Source organism: Fukomys damarensis, unplaced genomic scaffold, assembly GCF_012274545.1.
Source record: "Fukomys damarensis isolate Sample0158 unplaced genomic scaffold, DMR_v1.0_HiC HiC_scaffold_19, whole genome shotgun sequence".
In the NCBI taxonomy this organism is placed as follows: Eukaryota; Metazoa; Chordata; class Mammalia; order Rodentia; family Bathyergidae; genus Fukomys; species Fukomys damarensis.
This window is the reverse complement of record NW_022900931.1, coordinates 61,653,277-61,679,103: the sequence shown is the minus strand read 5'-3', so window position 1 is coordinate 61,679,103 and position 25,827 is coordinate 61,653,277. Positions and strand designations below refer to the sequence as shown.

Below are 25,827 nucleotides of genomic sequence, written 5' to 3'. Positions count from 1 at the left end.
CACAACATTATTATGTGAATTTTTTACAATGCAAAAAAATACAGAAATGCAATACATAGATACAGCTAAATTCAGAATGGTAACTTTTTCTCCTCAGGAGGAGAAATTTCTAGCAAAGTAAAAGACTGAATAGGTAGAAATAGGTTGGTCATTAGCTTCATGATTTGCCTAGAAATGATCTATAAATGCTTTTCGCCCCTGCTACTTAGCATCGAGTGTAAAAGGGGAGTTAAAGGAAAGTTTCCTTGTTGGTTTCTACCGTATGAAAGATGCCATATTCTATTTTAGCAGGCCCAGTATGTGGAAAATATCTCAATTAAATGTTATCACAAAAATGAGGCAGTAATGAGATTCTGGCTAAAGAGGGCACTAAATGAGAATAATATATACTTAAAGAATTCCAAACAAACAAAACGCTGTTATAAAAAAGCTCTAGGTGCACTGTAAGCATATAGGTTTTTTTCCCATGTGTATTTTTAAACAATGGAAGTTACCAAAAGATAGGGTCAACTGTGTTAGACTAAATCACGTTATTGTATAGGCTGCATTGAATGGAACCTCTGTATTATAATTATAGAGAAGCACAGTTTGTATCATATGGCAATTTGTCCTCAATGAAAGCCTTCCAGAGTCCTTTTATTTTGGAATATCCTGTAAACAAACCACCAGAACATGATTGTACAACAGTAAAATGTTCTCTTGCATTAAATTGAAGACATCTGTTTAATAATAAAAAAAAGAAAAGAAAATGTAGGAAGGTACTTAGAGCTGTTATTTTCTAAGGACACAAAACCCTAGACAATTAGACAATTCATCTTTTTTTTTTTTTTTTTTGGTATTGGGATCTAACTCAAGTCCTTGCATTTGCCAGGCAGGCGCTGTCAAGGCATCTTAATTCCATCAAGAACAACAAAAAAATAATTTTTATCATGCTGTTAAATCCATCGTTATGGATTTAAAAACTGGTGCAAGTTAGTCAAACAGATCCAACAGACGCTGATGTCCCAGCTGGCGCACTGGCAACCAATATGTAACTGGTGGTCAGAGAGTTTAAAAGATCTTCCCTTTCTTCTTGTTCTTTTCCGAGGTTCTCAAGGGATTCTGTTGTTCTAAGATAGGTTGCTGAGCTTCCCACTTTGCTTTCTCTTCCTCACGCTGATGACGTTTTCCCCCTCATTCTCTGTGCCGGGCTCCCAAGTTCTTTTTCATTTGCTCGTGGCGGCGCTGGAGCTCAGCTTCGGAGTCCTCCAGCTTGCGCAGTTTTTCTTTGACCTCCATCCCTCTCCATCTCCAGCTTCTTCACCTTGGCTGCGTGCTCCCTCCTTCTTCCCTTCCTGCCCGGGGCTCTCGGTAGGCTGCCCTTTGTTCTTGTTGTCCTCGGCTCCACTGTAAGTCACAGCTGCCAGTTGTCTGCTTCTGCAGTTCTCGTGGTGCACATTATTGGTGACATCTTTTGAGTCCTGCACGTGTGTCCTGACCAACATATTTCTTAGAGTTGCGAAATCACAGTGTTCACCATTTTCAACTCCAGCCGCACCCCAAGGTGTGGGAAGCCAGCCATGGCCCACCGGCTTTTTGAAAGACAACATTTGTTCCTTTTTAAGGACTGCACGTGTTAAACTTGTTTTGACCCTGCACGGGAGAAACTCGGACAGCCAAAGATCTGATGTTATCTATAGGAGTCAGGTGTTGTCATGATTATTAGTTGCAGGTGTTGTTAATTTGTTTTTCTTGAGCCTGCTTTCTCTTGCCCGTATGAACCCTCATTCCCGTGGAGCGGGTGTTGAGGCCCGTGTGAATCCTCGTTCCCGTGGAGCGGGTGTTGAGGCCCGTGTGAACCCTCCTTCCCGTGGAGCGGGTGTTGAGGTTACTATGGTGATCCTAGCCCATAATAGTTCGGCCTTTCCCTTTAAAAGGCCGGTGCTTGCCGGCAATAAACGTCGCCTTGATCAGACTCTTGTCTTGGCGTCCTTCCTTTCTCTCTGCCCCATCTCCACCCCGCTGCTCTTTCAGGTTTGAGGCACTGCGGGACAGTGCTCTGCGTCGCCGGTTCGCGACACCAAAGGTGCTGCCTTCCCCTGACCGTTTTGCCGTTAACTTCAGTGACAGTGTTTCTGCCCACCGCAGCAAGAGGTAAGCGGTCTTGTATCTTTTTAACCAGCTTATTTCCTTCTCCATCATCTGTTTTCTGGAAATTCGTCTATTTTAATTTTATGTTTTTGGATTTCTTTCGTTGCCTGTTTTTCAAGCTGTTGGATTCCTCTGGCATGCACGGTGGGTTCTGGCAGTCAGCGGGCTGATCCTCACTTTCTCAGGCAAACGCTGCATAAACTCAGCATCCAGTGATTGAAGTCCAGGTCCTGAAGGAGCAATGAAGTCTAAACAACACTGCACCCTGTTACCCGGCCTCTGACGTCTGTTCCCTCCTGGTTGTGCGTTTAGGAAACACTCAGATTTGCTATCAACACAGTCGATCACAGGCTGCCAGCAGTTACCGTTACCCAGTGCATCTCCAAATCCTGGGGTATCGACTGCTGTGAGCTGCAACTGAGCACCGCCTTCTTTGACTAAAACTTTGAATTGTTCCACCTGTGCAGTCTTATTCTATGGGAAGGACCTGGATACTCTGGAGAATACAAATCTGCGAGGAGTAACGAGCTGATTAACGTTGACTTTCCCAGCCCAGGTTCTCCTGTGTACCTGTGCGGCATTTTCGGTTCATGTCCTTCGCCAGTCATCTACTTCTGCTCCCATCAGTGTGAACTCAAACGCTGTCTTCGCTGACTTTCTGCCCACTTGGTCTGGGAGATTGGCAAATCCCGCGTAGCCTTCTTCGGTGGAGCAAACACGGCGCCCCGGTGGATGCCTCTCTCTTCAGCGGCAGCGCTGATTCTCTCGCTGATGACAGACATCCCCTCCCGAGGCCGACCAGCCCCGGCGCTGCGCAGCCTGCCGATGACTTAGTTTTGACCGTTTTATTTCACAAAAAATAATTCAAGGAGAATAGAAATGTTTAAATCTCACATGTTATTTTGCTTACAAATCACTTGTTTTTTCCACAGTTATTTTAAAATATGCTTTCATAAATATATGTGTAATAAAAGATGTAATTAAATTACAGGGTTTTTTTACTTCAAATAAGAACATTTTTATTGTCTAATATCATTTCAGTGAACTGTGCTACTCCCACCATTACCTTTTTCTTTAAATTATTTCTCACTCACAAGCTTTTAAATTCCTGAGGATTCTTACAGTTTTACATTGCAATTGCAGTTTTCCTACATACATAATCTTTACTTAAAAAGCTATTCTGAGAGAATTCTGCTTTTTGTTTTTAATGTTCTAGAGACTCAAACACCCCTCCCCCCGTGACGCCTTTGGATCATTTTTAGACGAATACCTAAAATACAGTTTTGTGTAACAAAATCATACTGAAGCTAAACTTGAAAAAAGATCTTTTCCTATAAGAGTTAGACAATTTCATCCCAACACCTGAATGTTTCCATGTATGTCCTGTATGTTTGTGTGTCTTGGTATGCTTCATTATTCATGAGTTAACTTATTTTACTAATTAATATAGGTGAAAAAACGAATATAGGTGATTGATTCAAAAATTTTTATGTCGTACTGTAGGACTGATAGGGGCTTTTCATCTGCCCCTTTATTCATATCTTCAAGTAACTGAATGGGACTTTGAGAGCATTTGCACCATTCCCGTGAGAGGTTCAGGCCCAGCCTGCTCAGAGCCTTTGCCTTCTGGACAGCAGTCAGGCAGGGCCCTAGGGGGAAAGAGATGAAACTACAGCCAGCCAGACCAGAGTACATTCAGAGCTGAGGTTGGGATACTCAGAATCCCAGCCGGGACAAGTGCAGTGTTGGACAGATCTCCATATTAAAATGTTTAACTTCCCTGCAGCAAAAAGTTGTAAGACACACAAATGATAGCCTATGCATTTGGTAGATTAAGGAAGTGCTATATACATGTAAAACAGGGGAAACAGACCATCAGACACATTTGTTATAGCATTTAAAATAGCAGCAGCCCAGGCTGCAACGGAGTTCCAGGGATGTGCCTTTAAGAGTGCCAACAAAAGGCAGCAAATGCAAGTATGTCTTTTCCTACAGCCTCTTTTGTGGCCGGAAGCAGCAGCATGAAAGGCAAACCAGAGGCATCTGCTTAAATTTGATCTGAGTCCCTGAGAATCCAGAGTAGCCTTGCTTTACGCTTTCTCAGCCTTCGCCCTCCTCCGTAAACAGTTGGTATGTGTTTGATGTGGCAGGAGATGGTGACCTTCAGGGACGTGGCCGTGGTCTTCAGCGAGGAGGAGCTGGGGCTGCTGGACTCTGCCCAGAGGAAGCTGTACCGAGACGTGATGCTGGAGAACTTCAGGAACCTGCTCTCCGTGGGTGAGAAAGGCCCGCTGTGGAACCTTGTTCCCCCGCCTCCGGGGCATCTCTGTGGGCTCAGCTGTTTGAAGTTCTGGGACTCTTGAAATCATTCTCTGAGCTTGGGTGCCTGAAGGGCCCAGGATACCTGTGCAGCACAGACAGGAGGCCTCTGATTGTTCTGTCCAGGCGAAAGTGTCTTTTGAGCTATAAATGGGCATATATTTCAATGTATATGCAGAATTTGGGGGTCCCGGAGACCGCTGTCACTACTGACACTAACTAAAAGTTTGGAGGTCCCCAGGACCACTCTCAGGCCTGAAAATACCCAGGAGCAGAGGATATCTTTCCATTTTCTTATGTCCTCTTCAATCTTTTTTTTCAGAGTGCTGTAGTTTTTAGTGTAGAGGTCTTTTGTTTCCTTCGTTGGATTGATTCCTAGATACTTCATTTCTTTGGATGCCATTGTGAAAGGAATTGTTCCCTAATGTATCTCTCAGTGAGTCTGTTATTTGTGTACAAGAAGGCTATTGATTTTACACTTGATCTTAGCCAAAAGGCCGAGAAGCGATAAGGCTATTGATTTTTGAGTGTTGGTCTTGCATCCAGCTACTCTGCTGAAAGTGTCAATTAAGTCTAGAAGTCTTTTGGCAGAGCTTTTTGGGTCTTCTATCATATCGTCAGCAAATAATGACAGTTTAACTTCTTTCTTTTTGCTTTAATCCCTCCCCACTTTTTTTTTTTTTTTTTTATGGTACCAGGGATCAAACTCAGAAGCTTGTGCTTACGAGGCAGGCTATGGAACCACTGAGCTAAATCCCTGGCTCCTCTTTCTCATATCTAATTGCTATGGCTGATGTTTCCAGAACTATATTGAACAGGAGTGGTGATAGTGGACATCTTGTCTTGTACCTGATTTTAGCGTGAAGGTTTTCAGTTTTGGGCCATTAAATATGATGTCGGCTGTTGTTTTTTCATAGGTAGCCTTTATCAAGTTTAGATAAAGACCATCTATTCCAATTTTCTGCAGGGTTTTTAATCATGAGTGGGTGTTGAATTTGTCAAATGCTTTTTCTGCATCTATTGAGATGATAATATGGTTTTTGTCCTTGACTCTGTTAATATAGTGCATTACATTTATGGATTTATGTATGTTGCTCCATCCTTGCATCCCTGGAATAAATCTGACTTGGTCAGGGAGTATGATCTTCTTGATGATCCTCTGTATTCTGTTTGCCAATATTTTATTGAGGATTTTTGCATCTATGTTTATTAGAGAGTTTGGCCTGTAGTTCTCTTTTTTGGTTGGATCTTTCCCTGGTTTTAGAATCAAAGTAATACTTGCTTCCAGGAATGAAATTGGAAGTATTGCTTCCCTTTCAATTTCACTAAAAAGTTTAAAGAGTAGTAGCAGTAGTTCTTCTTTAAATGTCTTGTATAATTAAGCAATGAAGCCATCAGGACCTGGGCTGTTCTTTGTTAATAAATTTTTAATTATGTTTTCAATTTCACTGATTGTAATTGGGGTATTTAGAATTTTTTAAACTTCATTCAACTTTAATAATTCATAAGTATCTAGAAATCTGTCCATTCCTTCTGTGTTTTCCATTTTATTAGAGTACAGGTTCTTGAAGTGGGTATTGATGATCCTCTGGATTTCTGCTGGACTTCACCTTTTTCATTCCTAATTGCATGGATCTGAGCCTTTTCTTTCCTTTTTTGGGCAAGGTTGGCTAAGGTTTATTAATTTTATTTATTCTTTCGAAAAACCAACTCTGATTCATTGATTTTTTTGTATCATTCTCTTAGTCTCCATTGCATTGATTTCTGCTCTGATCTTTACAATTTCCTCCCTTGTATGAATTTTGGGTTTTTCTTGCTCTTATTATCCTAGGAGCTTAAGATTTATCATTTGTTTATTTGAGCTCACTCTGTTTTCCTAGTGTAGGCATTCACTGCTATGAATTTTCCTATTAGAACTGCTTTCATTGTGTCCCATGGATCCCTGTATGTTGTATTGGCATTATCATTTATTTGTAAAAACTGACTAATTTCTTTAATTTTCTGTGTGATCCATTGATTATTCAGGAGAGTATTGTTCAATTTCCATGTCTTTGTGAAGTTCTTGCAGTTTCTTATGCTGTTCATCTTCAGCTTAATTGCACTATGGTCTGATAATATACATTGGATACCTTCAATTCCTTTGCACTTATTTGAACATGTTCTGTGAGCTAGTATGTGGTCTGTTTTGGAGAATGACCTATGTGCAGCCAAAAACAATGTATATTCTGATTTTCGGGGGTAGAACACTCTGTGGACAATTAAGTCCATTTGTTCAAAAGCTTGGTTCAGTTCTAGTATTTTGTTGTTAGTTTTTGGTCTAGATGATCTGTCTATTTGTGACAATGAGTATTTAGTTCCCCCACTACAATTGTATTAGTGCTTATTTGGTTTTTCATGTCGCTTAATATTTGTTTTGTATAGTTGGGGTCATTAATATTTAGCGTATATGTATTTATGATTGTGACCTCTTCCTCTTGGATTGTTCCCTTTACAAGGATGTAATGACCTTCTTTGTCTCTTAATTAGTTTTGATATGAAATTTACTTTGTCTGCAAATAAGATAGCTAACCCTGCTTTTTTCTGGGCTCCTGTCACATGTAGAACTGTTTTCCATCCTTTTACTTTCAGTCTATGAGTTTCTTTTTGAACTAGGTATGTTTCTTGTATACAACATATGGTTGGATTTTGCTTCTTAATCCATTCTGCCAGTTTATTTCTTTTGATTGGTGAATTGAGACCATTAATATTGATGGTTATAACTGATATGTATTGACTTATCATTGTCATGTTATTGTCCTGTTGTTGGCTCTTCTTAATTTTTCCCCCTCTCCCTTTAGTTTCTTGCCTTGCCTAATTGATTTGCTCTGTTGGACCTCATGGTGTTGTGACCTTCGTTGTCTTTTTCTAGGACATTGTTTAGAATTATTTGGAGTGCTGGTTTGGTATTCATGAAATTTCTCAGGTGTTCTTTGTTATGGAAGTATCTTATTTCTCCATCTATTTCAAAGAGAGATTTGCAGGATATATCAGTCTAGGTTGGAGGTAGTTTTCTCTTAGGGCTTGAAATACCTCACTCCAGGCTCTCCTTGCCTTGAGGGTTTATGTTGAAAAGGCTACTGTGATTCTGATGGGCTTTCTTTTGCACGTGATTTGTTTCTTTTCTCTAACTGCTTGTAGTATTTTGTTCTTCTTTTGGGCTTCTGGGATCTTGACTCATATATCTAGGTGTAGATTTTTTTGTTTTTTTTCTTTATCATGGCTAATTGGAGTCCTATATGCCTCACTTATCTGTATGTTAAATTCTTCCCCTCTGTTTGTGAAGTTTTCTGTCATTAATTTTGTGAACAGTTTTTTCATGTCATTTGTACTTTCTCCTGCTACTTCATGGATTCCTATCAGACATATTATTCGTCTTCGCATCATTTAGGATTGTTGGATTAATTTTTCATGATCCCATATTGTTTTTAAAAGATCTTTCTTTTCATGGTCACTGACTGCAATCCTAGTTTCTATATCTGAAATTCTATCTTCACATTCATTCATTCTGCTGTGAATGCTTTCTGTAGCATTTTTAATCTGGATATCTCTTTGAATCTGTTTCATGGATTTCATTTCTTTTTTTGTGTTGGGTATTCATGATTTCCATTTCTTTCCTATGCTGGGCATTCATGGCTTCTATCATGGTCTTGAGCTCATCTTTTTTTTTTTTTTCTGTTTCTGTTCTAGAGTCTCTAATCATGACTTTCTTTTTGCTCACCATCTCTAGTTGTCTGGGAAATTATTTTTGTTTTGAATTTTTCTAGAGCCTCATCCGTTTTGTTACTTCCTTTGCTATGAGTTTGGGTTATCCTGGTAGTTGATTGTTAGACTTTTCTACCTCGTTTCCCCTAGAATTTGCCATTGGTGAACTGGAAGTCTGTATTTCTGCCTTGCTTAAGTGTTTTCTCATTTTTATTTTTGTTGTTGGTACTGTCTTTGGTATAATTCCTGAGTTAGTACTTCTATCTTCCTGATATAGCTGCTCTTTAGGTTTTGAGTTTCTTTTGACTCAAAGACACTCTCATTTTCATAATATCAGGAAGGACAACTGATTAAATTAATCACAACCTTTTAGCCTGGTTGATAAAATTAGCAACACAATAGCATCAAGCACAGCTAAGAAATTGACAATTATTAATCTATCACATTTTAACCATGTAAATGAAATCAAAATCAAGGACCAGCTCAAAATATGTTTGTAGTGAATAAACTCTTCAATATAGCAACTTTACCCTTCAAGATGGGGACTTAGAAGGAGTTGGGAGAAGAGGAATAGATAGATAGAAGGATAGGAGAAGGTTTCGAGTGAATCTAGAGGACACAGGATGATCACACAAACTCTAGGAATCTGTTGAAAACAAGAGGGAAGGACAGTGCAAGAACAAAGACAATAGAACAACTCAACAGAAATAGAAAAGCTATAAATTGTACTCACTTTCCTTTGAAACTAATGACAATTGAGAGAAGGAAAAAGAGAAAAGAAACAGAAGAAATCTGAATTAGGGTGGGAACAAAAAGGGAGATGAACAATTTGGAGGAGCAAAACATTGAGTGGGAAAAAGAAGAAAGAAGAAAGGAAGAGTTCGAAGAGTGGGAAAAAGTAAAATTTTAAAATTTAAAATGAAAAATCAGAGGAAAAGAAAAAAAATTTGAAAGGCCTCCTTCAGGGTATATCTCTGCTGTCACAATAGACAATGTGGGCAGCAGTGTGCAGAACTAAGTCAGTTAGTCTCAGCAAGCTAAAGGTAGAACCCTGAGATTTAGGCTGAATTCTGGTTCCAAGGCCCAAGTTGAACTCCCTGACCTTCTGCAGGGTTAAACTCTGCAAGGTTCTAAGGCAGGTTCCAGCTGCCCTTCCCCTGAAGATAGTGCAGGCTCTGATGGAAGGTGGTGATCCCTTCAACTTACCAACTATGGAGGTCTGGTGTGCCTTGATTGCTATCATTCACTTCCATTCTGCCTTCTGGAGCTCAGTACAATGGCCTTTATGACCACCTGTACCTCTGCAGTGTGGATTCAGGTAGTGGCACAACCAGGAGGCCCCAGAGCACAGGGGCACCTGTGCAGCTGGGCAGTCCTCACTGGTCTGCTCCAGTGAAGGCCCAGGGCGCTGGAGGGTGGGTAGCAGCCTAGCTCCCTGTGTTGGCTCCAAACTGCTTTTTTGGCAGACCGTGTAAAATAAAATATTGTTACACATTGAAAATAAAAATGCAAACTGACAGCCCACAGGGAGGGGAGTGGGACACTATTTAACAAAGCTGTGTATTTATCCATTTCTGGGAATTCTCCCTAAATACAGCCAAGTGTGAAAAGGCATTAATAATATACCACAATTTGGATAAGAAAGGACAGAAAATAAGTAAATGTGTATCTGTTTATCTTAAGAAACACAGGGAGGAAAAATTAATTAGAAAGCCATGAGGTTGGTTTCTCACGTTGAGTGTCGGGGGGTAACGGGATGGAGGGGATGTCACCGAACACCATTCTTGGCCGTGTGTACCTTATTAGCTCGTTTTTGACAAAGTGGACATCATCGGGCTTATTTTGTTTCGCTTTTTTTTTTTTTAACAGCACATCAGCCCTTCAAACCAGACCTGATAGCCCAGTTGGAGAGAGAAGAAAAGCTTCTGATGGTGGAGACAGAACCCCAAAGAGATGAATATCCAGGTGAGGACCGTGCAGTAGGAACAAGGCAGTCGTAGCCCCTTACAGACACGAGGCGAGATGCATCCGTTCCGCCTAAGTCTCCAGCAGCTCCCAAGTCACCCATAGTAAAGAGCCTGCAGGGCCCTGCCGTGTGTGTCCCTTCCCTAGTCACCTACTGTTGTTTGTTTCTGCCCGCCCCATCTGCCCAGCTACGTGTCAGATCTGTCCGTTCTGCTCTATGTAGGTTCATAACTTGCTCTTCTTTCTGCCTTGACCTAATGAATCGGTTAATGATGAATGCCAGGTATTTGCTGTCTTCAGCCCGTTTCTGACAGCTAACAGGCATAGAACAAGCAGTATAATTGAAGGACACTACCAGGTATTGACTGTCGTCTGATGAATGCCTCTCCTAAGTTTTCATTGTCCTTGGGTTTTCGTACAGAGGTAGCTGTTATTCTTAAAAGACAAGAAGAGTCGGTCAGCTAAAGTAAGCATCAAAAGTGTTTCGTGCCAACATTTAATTGACCTTTCTTGCAAGCGAGGCACTTGATTTTGTACGCCCGGCTTCTCGTCTCCCCATTCTTTTTCTCCTAAACAGTCTCTTGACATAGCTTCAGTCTTAAAGTAGAATTTTCCAAGTTGGACCATTTGGGTCCAAATAATTTGATAGTATTTCTTGAGTCCTCTAGACTCTTAACACCAAAAGCCACTGTTACAACTGCATAGCTCAGGATGCTTCTGGGTAGCAAAAAGAATTTCAGAGCGAATCAATTTATTTCTATAACTTCATTTCTGCCTTAGTTAATTTTCTTGGTCACACATGGTCTGGTATCTTCTTGAGAGTAAGGGTCAGCAAACTTTTTCTCTGAAGGTCCAGAAAGTAAACATTTAGGCTTTGCTAGCCGCACAGGGTTTTTTGTCACATACCCTTTGTTTCTGTTACATCATTTGTTAAAATTTGAAAACTAGCCAGATGCAGTAGCACACACCTGTAGCATACTTGGGAAGTGCAGACAGAAGGCTTGTCAAGACCAGCCTAGCCAACATAGTGAGACCCCATCTCACGAGAAACAAAATACATAAAGACTCATGTTAGTTCCAGGCTGTATAAAATAAAAGCTAAGGCCACAGCGTACCAGTCTCCTCTCTTGATACCATCAGTAGGAACATAATGTCACCTTTTAAAACATTTAATTTTTTTACATATATTGCTACCATCTCTATACCTTATATTAATGAAAATTTTTGACCATGTACATTTTTATTTTTATTTTTTGGTATTGGGGATCGAACTCGGGACCTTGAACTTGTGAGGCAGGCAGCGGAACCATGAACTAAATCCCCGGCCCTATTTTTATTTTTAATACAGTATTTTTTTCTTCTCATACTTTGGGGAAATCTCTCCCAGTCTAAAGTTATAACTTTTTTGTGTGTGCCATGGCTGTATAGTATTCTAATCTGTAGATATAACGAGCATTGTTTAGCTATTTCCTGCTTGGTGTTCTCGTGCTCTACAGGCCACACCTTCCAAATGTCTACACCCAGCAATATCCTGTGATCTCTTCAAATGCACAGCCTACCCAATCAGCCACTAAATTTGTTCTTCTATTTTGGGAAGTGGTTAATTCTTTTTACTTATAGTAAAGCAGATGATTTGGAATCCGTGTGTGCATCGAGTCCACTTGTTAACCTATATAAGCAGCCAGAACCTGTTTTCATGGCATTCCGAGCAGAAGCGCAGAGTCAGCAGCCTGCGAGCACCACCGGCAGCCATAGCAATTGGGGGTCTGTGAAAGCTGGTCCTTCCCAGCACTGCACCTCAACGCTGCTCGCTGTCCTGAGAGACCCCAGTGCTGGTCCACTATGGCACCACTGTGGCACCACTAGCAGGGATGGAAAGATAAGTTTTTGGACCATAGTGACAGCCAGCCATCTCTACACTGTTCTATAAACCAAGGGCTTCCGGTCTTGTCTTCCTTTCCCATAGCAAATTGTTTCTACTTTGTTTCTAATATCATCTCTAATTACGCCCAAACCATCCACTTAATGAACCAGACCTGACTCTTAGTAATCTTCATCTTTCAAGTAATTATATTTTTTTTCCATTTCATTTTGTTAATTTGCTGGTTCTAGCTAGGTCTGAATCCACTGAACTCTGAGGAAAGTATTGGCAATTTTGACTTTTTTTCCATGGGAAGAGACTAGAAAGCAACACTTCTCTCCATCAGCTTACATACTTACCTTCGGCAATATCCAAATACATGAATAGTAAACCCAGCAGCCAACCCCACAGAGGGTGGGCCCTCTGTCACCAGGGAACTCTCATGTTCTTATCAGCACATCTTAGTGGCCCATTTTCTGCTTTCTGAAGAAGTGCTAAACATATTTTTGTTCTCCTTCCCAGTTTATATTCCCGTGTGCTGTCCAGGCTTCCAGAAAGGCAGGACAGAATGGCAGCTCGTAGGCAGAGGGCAGGCTCAAGAGCTGAGACTCCAGACCCATCAGAAGGCTTTCGTGTGTGTCACCTCTCCTAGCTTACTAGTACAAAGCCATCAGCCTCCTGGTGGATCAGCTTTCTCCAGTTTGTTTTTTTTGTTTTTTTTTTTTTTTTTTTTTTTTTTTTTGGTTTTTTGGAGACAGAGTCTCACTATGTAGTTGAGGCTGACCTGGAACTCACTATATAGCCCAGGCTGGTCTCAAACTCATAGTGATCCTCCTGCCTCAGCCTCCTGAGTGCTAGGATTACAGGCATGCACCACCACGCCCAGCTCTCCAGTATTTCTTTAAACAATGTCACGGGTATGTTTCTTCTCTATCCAAGTGGACGTCTCTCCTCAAGTGAAAAGAGGAACAGGTAAGGTATTTTTCTGAGAGACAGACATTTAAGAATTTCCCATCTTTTTTTTTTTGGTACTGGGGATCGAACTTGGGTCCTTGTGAGAGGTGGCAGAACCACTGAGCTGATTCCCTGGCCCAAGAATTTTCCATCTTTGGGCAGGGAATTTAGCTCAGCAGCACCACGTCTACCTCACAAGCGCCAAGTCCTGAGTGAGTTTGATTTCTGGTACCAGAAAAAAAAATTTCCATCTTTAATTCTGCATCTTTTAGGATGTAGTTATGGGCACTGAACAAAGATACTTCCCATTTCTACCTAGAGTTTAAGAAACTATCATCAGCTATTTCCTTCATTAATTGTAATTCTTTTCTGGCTTAAACACTAAACATGATTATATTAATATTTCCTGCAACTTTAACTTAATTTTAAATAATAATTAAATTTACAGCTCAACTGTTCATAAATATTTTGTTATGTCAGGATGTGCCGGTCACATGGTGATCCAGCATTACATTTTTTACATAATTTTCTTTTAAATAGAAAACATTCTCTTAAAAAGTTCTACATTTGGGGCCAGGGATTTAGCTCAGTGGCGCCATGCCTGCCTTGCAAATGTAAAGTCCTGAGTTTGATCTCCAGTACCACAAAAAAAAAAAAAAAATTCTACATTTGTAGTTACTAACTTTAGACAGAAAATATGGATAAAATTGCATCTGGCTAATAAAATATGACAATTTTTTTTTTTTTTGTACCAGGGATCGAACACAGGACCTTGTGCTTGCAAGGCAGGCGGTAGCACCATTGAGCTAAATCCCCAGCCCTGACAATTTTCTTGTGCCTCAGCCTCCCAAGTGCTGGGCTTACAGAGGTGTGCCACCATGCCCAGTGACAAATCTAGTTTTTGAATTGCATGTATTTGGGCAACGTTTTCTTATGATTTGTAGATGACTGTTGATCACCTGTATTGATTCTGACTCTGACATCCACTCTCGGGCCAGTTTTCTGCTGTAATATCAAGGGGGTCTTTTGTTTTCTGAATTTCACTCACTCTGTGCCCGCCCCACGTAAGTCTCTCCAGGATTCCAAGTATTATACGTTGCTCCCTCTGGACTGAGAACGGTGACTGAGGTGGCAGCTTTGTGGCCGAACTACATGTTAGAACAGTGTTGATGTAAATGACGGAAAGGGAGGACTCGCTGTATTCCATCTCGATGTGAGGGAGAGAAGCGGAGGTGGACAGGAAGTCTTCTCAAGGCTGAACGCACTAAGAGAAGTAGAGGGAAAAGGTAAGCCGGGTCTGGTTGCAAGGGCAGCCAGCTCAGCAGCTTCCCAGTCTGTGCTCAGACACCGTCCCTGCTGCTGTGTCTCGTGCTGCCTGAAGACACGTGGGCACCTCATCCCGGGCTGCCTGAGCTGATGCCGGAAAGAGAAGTAAAAAGGGAAACATAAACCGGGGTGGTTTTCTCTCAGCTCATTATCACCAGCTACTAAATTTCAAGGAATTATTTTGGTGTTTATTCAAAAATACCACTGTACTTAGGGAAAGGAAGTGACAGAGGGTTTTGATCTGTACCGCTGACCAAGGACTATATAAATTAATGTTTTAAGCTGGGTGTGGTGGTGCACGCCTGTAATCCCAGCACTCGGGAGGCTGAGGCAGGAGGATCGCTGTGAGTTTGAGACCAGCCTGAGCTACATAGTGAGTTCCAGGTCAGTCTCAACTACATAGTGAGACCCTGTCTCAAAAAAAAAAAAAAAAAAAAAAAAACCCACATAAATTAATGTTTTTAAAATGTGGTAGTCTTTTCCTGAGCACTAGAGACAAAGTGAAATGACCATATTTTTCTTCCTTTATCCCTCTAATATTGTAAAAACTGTTGGTTAGAGACAAACTTTAATCTTTTATATTCTGGAGATATTATTATATCATAAATTATGTACCAATTTGTATTGAAACAATTCATTAGTTTTTTGTTTATTTCCTTTTCCTTTTATATATTGGGCCCAATATATAACCCAGGGCCTTCCAACTGAGCTATATTCCGCAGCTCTTTTTTAAATTTTTTATTTTTGAGACAGAGTCTTGCTGTAAGTCACTAAATTGTCAGGGCTGGTCTTGAGCTTGAGATCCTCCTGCCTCAGCCTCCCACAGTCCTGGGATTACAGGTTTGTACCAGCATACCTGGCTGAAATAGTTGTATGTGAGCAGCTTCTTTCACATCAGTCCCCAAAGACTTGACATACTAAATTGTGTCTATGGACGTTTATTGGATATTTTTGATGACACTGAAACAAAACGATAAGCATGAATTAACCAGCTGGAAGCCCAGACTTTTTGTGTAGAAGCTGTTTATCTGTCGAGCCTCTCTGTAGTATGTCCCTTTGATTCATTGCTAGGCGATAAAATATGAATGTAGTAACTGAAAGCTTTGCTTGTGAGAAGGCAGAGGCATCAGTAAACATGTTTTCAAAATACGAACATGAGTAGTTTGGATGTGTGACCAGTGTTTTCCCACAGTCGGTGCCCTCTTCCAGAGCCACGGCACAGGGGCTTTTTCTTAATTGCAGAGAAGGTGGATCTTACAGGTAAAACCATGTTCGAGGAAAAATACACAATGTTTTTTTTGAGACAGTGTTCCTATGTAGTCCACTATTGTATCCTCTGCCTTGGCTTTCCAGCATGCTGGGATTACAGGCATGTGCCACAGGCAGAAATAACTTTAAAAGTTGAAAAGAAGCAAGGTGCAGAGGCACATGTCTATAATCTCAGCACTTTGGGAGGCTGAGGCGGCGAGGATCACAAGTTCAAACCCAGCCTGGGTAACTCAGTGACTTAGCCAGACCTTGTCTGAAAATTAAAAATAAAAAAAGGGGGGTGGTGCTGGAAATGTAGCTCACTGCGAAGGCACTAGTTCAGTCTCTACTACTGTGGGGTGGGATGAGACCAAACAAAATTTAAAAGACTCGATCCTTAGTTTCCGCCTATGGGTCTTTTAGGTCACTGGCTTTCACTTCATCCACAAGAAATTCTTGTAAGCTTTGCTTTCTCATCAGCAGCATGGCCCTGAGTGCTGGCCTCCTTCTTACACAGACCAGCAGCCCTCCAGCAAAGCTACCATCACCATTTCCTCTCCCACAAAACATAACTTGCCTTTCATACCCTTTTAGTTGACTGAGTGGGAATGACTCAGACTACTACTTATTCATCAGTCCATGTGTATTGAGCAACCACTGTTCACTAGACTGGGTTGGAGGCAGCAAGCGTAACACAGTGCACCATTCCAAGTGCTCGTCCTGGGCCAGGGATTTAGCTCAGTGGTTCCACCGCCTGCAGGGACCCGAGTTTGATCCCCGTACCAAAAAAAAAAAAAAAAAAAAAAAAAAGTGCTTGTCCTGTGGATAGCACATTAGCTGTGGAGAGACAGACACACACAAATAAGTTAAGATTACTGTGTTTGAGGTAAATAGACATGAAAAATTCCTCTTCTATTACCTCTTTTCTGGTATATGTGCTGCTGAATCAAGCGTGCTACCTCTTTTCTTGATACCTCAGAAACTTAATGTACTTAACCAGCTGTCCTTGGAGAGTATACTTCTCGTCAGGGTGTGAAGATCTATCATTTGCCTCCCATGGAAGCTTTAATAACTAGACAACAAGCAATTTCTACCCAAATATGCCTGTCTTCAACTTTTTTTTTTTTTTTTGGTGCCTCAGATTCCCAAAATGTTAATTTCCCAGTAAAATGGTATAAGTTAAAGTCAGTGTTCACTGAGTTGCATTCATGCCTGATGAAATGCCTCAAAGTATACTTTATAGGTGTCGGGAAACTTAACTGTCCTTACCCTCCTCAGCCTCTTGGTTTTTTTAATGACGTCTTTTGAGTTGAATGCTGTAACAGTGTTCTACATTCTGATTTACACCAGGATCCTTGGTGATTGTAAAATATCCTTTCAAAGGAGTTAAAAGTGATAATAGTTTATAGTGACTTTGCAGAGATTATTCTCATGAAGATAAAAAGCTCATCAGAGACAGGGTATAATGATGTCTCAAGCATAGATTAAAGGTTTGTGTTTACGTTCTTTATCAGAGCATTCAACACCTAACTGCCTCACCAACAAGAGAAAAAATTATTATTATCAGGACAGAAATCATTTGTCCACTTACAACTACCACTATTCTTTCTAATTTGAGAATGTTCCCTTCTGTTTTCTCCTTTGGATCTTTAGGAAACGTGCTAAACCCATAATAACATGCTTTTGCTTTTACTAGGCCTTTTGAATGGGATCGCTGTTGTTGCTATCTAGTGGTTATGTCGCAAAACCCTGATTTTGATGCATACAGATATCCTGAATTTTGTCCATCATACTTACACAGCTATGTGGCCAAACAAGAGGCATTTTCTAAGGATTCTTAAAACCATTGACAAGAGTTTTCTTCTGTTCATTTTCATGTTACAACCTAAGTGTAAAATTTTGAAAGCTCTGAATAAAGCATTCATCCATGCACGTGTCTGAATTCTCTTTCTCCTTTTAGGAAGCAACATTCAGCATAAGAAGGAGTGTGTTCAAGAAGTGGGATTAAGTTACCTTTCTCCCAAAGAGCTTTCTTCCTGTCAGACCTGGAAACAAGGTGCTGTCCAGTTAGCCAGGTGTCAAGATTCTATGAAAAACTTTCAGGGAAAGAATTTTCAGTGGCAGAAACAAAGTGATTCTCCCTACCAGATCGGGGCAGGAATGCCAATCCAGATTTCTGAAGATGGCAACTACATAGTGACTCATGTAGTGGATGATTCCAGTTACGTAAAAAATCCGGAATTTCCATGCTTGAGAGCCCAGCACTCTTGGAGAAAAGTGTATCTGGGTGAGGCCCACAATCCTCGGTGTAAATGTCAACAGATTTCCATGAAAAATAATTTCTGTAAGTGTGAGAGTGTCGGTTGGATCTCGTATCACAATGGTAACCTGGGAGTACACAGAATGGAAAACAGCTACAGTTGCAGTGACTGTGGAGATCTTGTGGACGTATCATTTCTTAATGAGAACTCAACTGAGGCAGAGCAGAAACCCTCCCCACGTACTGAGTATAGAGAAGACTTCAGTGATGACTACAGCACCGCCGTTCATCGGCAGCTGCACCTAGAAGGGAAACCCTGGATATATGGTCCATGTGGAAGGGGCGGTAGTTGTAGGTCAGTTCTTGACAGTCATCAGAGTGTTCAGAGAGATGAAGACGACGTTGAAAGTTTACGTCTGCAATCCCATCAGCGAGCGTGTACAGAGGAATTGCGTACACATGGTGAATGTGGCAAGATCGTCAACCATCACTCCTCTCCGAGCTCTTATAAAGTCGCCCACACAGGAGAAATATCCCAGAAGTGTAGAGTTTTTGAGAAAGCCTTCAGTTGCAGCTTAAACCTTAATATTTTTAAGGTCCATACTAGGGAAGACTCCTGTGGCTATGAGGAGAGTGGAAACGTTTTTAATCGGAATGCATGTCTTCAGGTTCATCAGAATTTCCATGCTGAAGAAAACCTGTACACAAATGTGGAGTATGGAAAGGGTTTACTTTGTAGTTCAAATCTTAACGGTCCACATAGAGTTCACATGGCAGCGAATCCCTACAATTCTGAGGAGTGTGGTAATGACTTCAGCCTGGCCCCACACTTCCAGGACTGGCAGATAGCTCACCCCAGGGAACAACCATGTAAGCATTATGTGTACAGGAGTAACTGTAGTCAAAGTTCATATATTCAAGGCCATCAGAAGATTCACATTAGAGAAAAACCTCATAAGGAGTGTAGAAATGGCTTCGACTGGAATTCAAAACTTAAAAGTCATCAGAAAGCCAGTGCTGGACAGAAGCCATACGTGTGCAGTGTGTGTGGCAAAGGCTTCAGTCACAGATCAGTTCTTAATGTTCATCAGAGAGTCCACACGGGAGAAAAACCTTACAAATGTGAGGAGTGTGATAAGGGATTCAGTCGGAGCTCATACCTTCAAGCGCATCAGAGAGTCCACTCTGGGGAAAAACCCTACAAATGTGAGGAGTGTGGGAAGGGCTTCAGTAGGAACTCCTACCTTCAGGGCCATCAGCGAGTGCACACTGGAGAGAAACCATATAAGTGTGAAGAGTGCGGTAAAAGTTTCAGTCGCAGTTCACACCTCCAAGGCCACCAGAGAGTCCACACTGGAGAAAAACCATTCAGATGCGAGGAATGTGGGAAGGGCTTCAGTTGGAGCTTTAATCTTCAAATTCACCAGCGGGTCCACACAGGAGAGAAACCTTACAAATGTGGAGAATGTGGTAAAGGCTTCAGTAAAGCCTCGACTCTTCTGGCCCATCAGAGAGTCCACACAGGCGAGAAGCCGTACCAGTGTAACGAGTGCGGTAAGCGCTTCAGTCAGAGGCCGTACCTTCAGAGCCATCGGAGCGTCCACTCTGGAGAGAGACCATATGTATGTGAGGTGTGTGGCAAGGGCTTCAGTCAGAGAGCGTATCTGCAAGGTCATCAGAGAGTCCACACGAGAGTGAAGCCCTATAAATGTGAAGTGTGCGGGAAGGGCTTTAGTCAGAGCTCACGCCTTGAAGCCCATCAGAGGGTCCACACAGGAGGGAAACCATACAAATGTGAGATGTGTACAAAGGGCTTCAGTGAGAGTTCACGGCTTCAAGCACATCAGAGGATCCATGCAGAAGGGAGACCCTATAAATGTGAACAGTGTGGTAAGGGTTTCAGTGGGTACTCGAGTCTGCAGGCCCATCACAGAGTCCACACCGGGGAGAAACCTTACAAATGTGAGGTGTGCGAGAAGGGCTTCAGTCAGAGATCAAACCTTCAAGCTCACCAGAGAGTCCACACGGGGGAGAAGCCGTATAAGTGCGATGCCTGTGGGAAAGGCTTCCGTTGGAGCTCGGGTCTTCTAATTCACCAAAGAGTCCATAGTGGTGACAAACTCTATAAAGGTGAAGGATATAGTAAGGTTTACTCTTCCCCAGAGAGTCTACACAGAAATGAAGTTTTGTAAAATGATGACCTGTTTGTTTTGAAGTCCTCAAGTGGGAGCTGAAATTTTCCAGTCACGAGTTCTTTTAGTAGAAAATATTTTTTTAACATGAAAATGTAATTTCCAACTTCAACATCTGTGATGCTTAGGAGGCCACACAACAGAGACCTTTATTAAGAGGGGTTCTATAACAGATTTGCCAAAACTTTAATAAGTTACTGCACAGGAACTGGGGCTTATTAATATGAGTGTGGTCAGGAATTTAGCAAAGCCACAGTGATGAATATGCCTAACCCCACGGCCAGTGAGACATGAGCTTGATGAAAAACAGGACTTACCGCTAAGTCTACAGACCCGTGATGTTTTGTAACTCAATACTTTTTCCTAAATGACTAAATTATGTAAAGGTATAATATTTGAAAATTTTATTCAGCTAATTTCAGAACATTTCAGAGTGGATTTGGAGGAGGAATTATGCAAATACTGACAATATTACTTCAGTAAATATTATTTGAATGTTGAGCATCAAGCAGTATTGCTATCTGAAGTACATGAATTTGGTTGTGACCCTGTTGGAATCGGTTCCCATCATTTGTCCGGTCTTAAGGATGAGCTGAATTTCTTAATATTCAGTCTCTTTTTACACAGTTCACAGTCAGTGTGTGTGTGTTGTGTGTACGTATATGCACTTTAAATGACAGTACAAACTGATTAACAGTGTTTCTGGACGACTACAAAAAATGGAATGCTGCATTTCACATAATTACATTTTCTGCCCTCTGTATCAAGGCAGAATTTTATTGTAACATTTGGAAAGTGTCAGAAGTGGTTACTAATGACCAATAGTTTTAAATAAATGTCAGAGTTATAATGCTTGGTGTTTTACTCTCTGTATTTCCTTTAAACTTCATTTATCTGACTGATTTCTAAAGGCAGGCTTTGCCCAATCCAAACCTTCTTAGGCAGGGTTTATGACAAAATTGAAAGGCTGTTTTCCTACCCCCACACTTTTCTCATTCACATAAAGGGAAAATTCTTGAATTAAAAATTTTTTGTACATGTTAGGATAGTGTAGCCATTTACCCACTGGTCTCTGTCTTTGAGAACATGTATTTGGTTGGTGGGAGTAAAGAAATATGAAAATATGTGGAGAAAGCTTAGCAGTGGGCCAAGACAAGGAATAAAGAAAGACAGACACAAATTTCAAAGCTTAAGGGGACTTGGAGGAGATATACCTCTAGTGGACAATCTCAACAATCTCCAAGGTTGAACCACTTTTATTAGCAACTGAAAGGCGCAAGGGGGAAGGAGTTGTACATCATTTGGAGGAGCATAATGGTTGAAAAGGTATTTTGAAAGACAGAACTGGTTAAACTTATAAGGGGAGTATGTGAGAAATGTTAAACTTCACAATAGGAGACCAAGTTAATGAGAAACTAGTTCTTTCTGTTTTCCTGCAGTTTTACAAGATCCTCAGTAGATGCTATCTTGCCTCAAGAATGCCACAGTCACTGGTTTTGCAGCCAAGAGACACACCATTTTTAGTGTGCCCCAGCTGTTGAGACAAGGTGCATCAATCCTAGGTCATTGGGCCTGGATCATGCAGCCCCAGTCACAAACAGCCATTTCTAGTAACCATGTGGCCTAGTCTCCAACAATCTGCCTCTGGATAGTCTTTTTTTAATAGGTCAACCAATCACACAAAGGGCTTCTGTGTGCCCTGCTTGATCTCCACAAATGACCGGGAGGGCTGGCCAGAGACAGGAATGCGATCCGGCGCCCACGCAGAAGTAAGTGCATTGATCAAGAGCTAGCCTTGAACCACAGTGTACAGCCAGCCCTCTCCCCTGTCACATCTAAGAAATGATTTGTCCTCCCTCCTGTTCTTCACAAAGATCCTCAAATTGAGTTCTTCACTGAAAATAATGAGGGGCTTCCAAGCAGGCACTGCTAATGAAATGGCACTCGGAGGGCGGGCGGACCAAGGAAGAGAGCAGCGCTCAGAGAACTGAAGGGAAAGGCAGGTTTGTTTGCTAGCTAGCAGTCCCAGTGGAAGTCACCTTCCAGAGTCTGAGCCCCGTTTCCCCGTTTGTTCCAAGCAAGCAGAATTTTACAGAAGAACTTGGCAAAGGGTATGGAGACGGAGGTGTTGTTGCTTCTTTTACTTTTGTTACAGTTTATCTTTAAGACATAGGGAGGCAGGGCTGGGGATTTAGCTCAGCGGTTCCGCCACCTGCCTTGCAAGTGCAAGGACCCGAGTTCTATCGCTGGTACCACAGACATAGGGAGGGAGGCAGCTGTGTTTCAGCGGTTCATCTTCCAGGCAGAGCAACCTTCGTGAGTTTAGTAGGAGGGGCAAGCCTTAGACTGTCAGCCTTGAGACCAGCAGTCTCTGCTCTTTTTTTTTTTTTTTTTTTTTTTTTTTTTCCCATTTCACTAAGACCTAATCCCAGGGGTCATGTGATAATGACTCCCCTAAACAGTCATCAGCCTTTTAGTAAAGGGGCTACTTGGCCCATTTTCTCTGATACTCTTTCTGATCTCTTTATAAACTTCAAACTGTAGGGGGTTATGTAACCCGTTCCCATTTTGTACTTGCACTGGGAAAACTGTAGTCTCCCCTGAGAGAGCCGCCTCCCTCAGGCTGTCTGAAAGTGCAGATTGGACCATAGGTGCAGTCGTGGTGAAGGAAGAGGAGTTGGCCATATCTCAAGATCTTTTAAACTAGCAGGGGGGGGGGACAGGGGGCTTGGTAGCTGACTGATTAACCTCCTTAGTTTCATTCTCCTGATTAACTGAGACCAGGGCGGTAAGGACAAGGCCCCATGTGGTCAGGCCGTCCTGAGCCCTCCTCAGATTTCCCCCCACTCTATCCCATGTTTCTAAGTCTAAAGGAAACCATGGATTATGTTCAAGCACAAGCTCTAAAAGCTTAACAGTCTGTTCTTAAGTGATCGAAACATCGGCTACCTTCAACCCCTGGCACAAAACCTTGATGTAATACTTTTGCTCTGTTGCTAATGACCACCACATTGTTACCCTGACTGAAAAATCGTCTCAAAGGCTCAGAAAGTCCCTAACTGAAGATCCACTTACCGAGCTTGTCTTCCAGGACAATTTGCCTTTGGCTTCCTCACTCGCTGGCAGCTTCAGGTCCCTGTTCAGACACCACTCGCTGGGTTTGGGCCAGCAAACCCTGATGGAGAGATGAATGACTACTTGAGAGACAGAATTTCTTTGAGGAGGGTCAAGGGACTTTACCAAAATGGAGCCCTGAACTGACTCAAACTCCCTGACTTATTGAGGATCTACAAAGGCAAAGAGTCTGCTGAGCACAGATGTTTGTTTCGGGTAAGCAAGGCAGGTGATAGTTTGGCTGAATAACTTTTATCTGATTGTCTTAGGAGGCTTCCAGGTTTTCCCCATGAAGCCCATCTCTGCTCAAGTTGGCAAAGCATCCCATTCTCACCCTGGAGAAGGGTCAGGAATTTAGCTCCGTGGTGCTGCCGCCTCCTTCACAAGCGCGAGGTCCTGAGTTTGATCCCCAGTGCCACCCCCCAAAAAAAGAAGAAAGGAGAAGCTATAGATTACTAGTGTCAAAAATGAATAAATTACTACGGATCCTCTCTCTCTCTTTTTTTTAATGGATCCTCTTAATACCCAGAAATACTAGGAATACCTTTATGGGAACTAATGAGGATGACACTTTGACACTATGAGTTAGGCAAAGGGTGCTTAATGTGATCAATGTAAGAAATTTGATAGATTTGTCTTGATTAAAATAAAACTTGAGGGACTGGGGATTTAGCTCAGCAGTTCAGTGGCCTGCCTTGCAAGCGCAAGGACCTGAGTTCAATCCCTGGTACCAAAAAAATAAATAAATAAATAAATAAAACAAAACTTGAAAAAACATATATGAAAGCAAAGCATTTAGGAAGATAGGGAGAAAATACACTATGAGACCTGTAATCAAAGTAATGTAAAAAAAACTCTCAAAACTCAAGAAATCACAACATTAAAAAACACTTAAAAGTACATTTTAAATGGGAGAAATAGGCAATCTGTGGGGAGGCAGCACTGATTGAACCCAAGGCCTTCACACTGAGCTATGTCTTCAGTCCTTTTTATTTTCAAACGGCATCTTGCCAAGTTGCTCATTTTTCCCAGGCTGAGCTTGAACTTGAGATCATTCTGCCTTAGCCTCCCAGAGTGCTGGGATTACAGCCATGTGCCACTAGGCCCAGTTTAAGCAAAAATTTTAAATCAGCACCTCACCACAGAACATGCATGTATGGCAAACACATGGTATGATCAGTGTCACGGATGACTAGGGAAATGCAAGTTAAAACTGCAACAAGGTAGAACTACACACCCATTAGTTTTATTTTGTTTTGTTGACACGGTCTCACTATGTAGTTGAGACTGACCTGGAACTCACTATGTAGCCCAGGCTGGTCTCGAACTCACAGTGATTCTCCTGTCTCAGACTCCCCAGTGCTGGGATTACAGGCGTGCGCCACCACGCCTGGCTCTACATACCCATTAGAATGGCTCAACTGAGAAGCAGGGTGATATCAAGTATGGAAAAGGTTGCAGAACAAATATTGCTCTCATCCAATGCTGCAGTAATGCAAAGTATTACAGCCACTTTGAAACCATACAACAATATTTTAAACAAAGTGCATACACGTAATACACCTTGCAGAATGTCGGGAAAATATGTTATGAAAAGCCTTTAACTGCAAAGTAGAAAAACAAGCCTTAATATCCAAAAAGTGGAATATTACTGATGGAAGAGCAAGCGTGGATCTCAGAGGTACTATTCTGATTGAAAGAAGCCAGACTCAACAGGTTACATTCTGAAAAAGGCAAAATTACGACAAGTAACAGATCAGTTTACCTAGGGAGAGGGAAAGGTGATCACAAAGGCGCGTGAGAGAACTTTTGGGGGTGATGGACACATTTAATCCATTGGTTTTGGTGGTGCATATATCAAAACTCATAGACCTGTACACTATAAAGAGTAGATATTATCATATGTATACTACACCGCAATAAAACTGATTTGTGAAATTAATGCCTGAACACTGCAAACAGAACTGTATAGGTAAAACTCAACATGTTAGGGAAAACTTTGAAAATTCAAAATCACCACTCAGATACATAAACATCTTGCTCTGCTATATCTCATATTATGTACACAAATATCTGTGTATAATAGTTTTCAAAACTGGGATTATGTCATGCTATTTTCTAACTTGATTTTTAACTTATCATTATATGAAAATGTTTACTGTCACCAGGTTTATCTTCTACCTCCTTTTAATGCTGCACAGTATACTGTTTAGGTATTAATTTGCAGATAAGTGATTTACATTCTCTTAAAAAGCAGCGTAATGAAAAATTTAACACAAATTTTTTCCATTTTTCTCCTAACTCCTGTGCACAAAGTAGCCTATTGTCCTAGCAGATTCACATGATTCATAGTTCTTACATAACAGGTACTATTCATAATTTAAAGGATATAAGTAAAACTTATACATAGATGTGAAGTTTTCCTCCCAGGAGAACCATTTAAAAAAACCACTGCTTAATGGGAAGAAAGGAGCTAAAGGTGTAGGGAAGGTGGGATGGGTAGGGGAAGGGTAATAAGGGAAAAGAAAAAAATGTGTGATAATGAAAAGATGAAAATAAAGTGTTTGTAGATGGGGAGGGGAGGAGGGGGTGAAGGGAGGGCACGGGTAAGGGGAAAAAATGAGAATCAAGACTTGTCATGTAGAGGTATAATGTCGCGAGCCGCGACGTCAGGATCCTGCCAGCAGGTCCTAAACCTGAAAGGATGAGGACAGAGA

General features: G+C 41.5%; 1 protein-coding gene and 1 pseudogene across 6 annotated transcripts in view; one reads left to right on the top strand and one right to left on the bottom strand.

The window, feature by feature from the left end:
* LOC104861691 (zinc finger protein 112) overlaps positions 1 to 20,853 on the top strand; it is a 31,846-nt gene extending 10,993 nt beyond the window's left edge. For 4 of the 6 annotated variants that reach the window (XM_010623219.3, XM_010623222.3, XM_010623224.3 and 1 more), the window contains 3 exons: positions 4,281 to 4,407; positions 10,060 to 10,155; positions 17,505 to 20,853. In XM_010623219.3, coding sequence (XP_010621521.1) covers positions 4,281 to 4,407; positions 10,060 to 10,155; positions 17,505 to 19,996 — 2,715 coding nt within the window. In that variant the 3' untranslated portion in view covers positions 19,997 to 20,853. Of the gene's footprint in view, positions 1 to 2,013; positions 2,134 to 4,280; positions 4,408 to 10,059; positions 10,156 to 17,504 lie in introns of all 6 variants that reach the window. The other 2 variants (XM_010623223.3, XM_010623220.3) reach the window with 1 other exon arrangement.
* LOC109118048 lies at positions 907 to 3,007 on the bottom strand (annotated as a pseudogene).
* Positions 20,854 to 25,827: the final 4,974 nt, after the last annotated feature.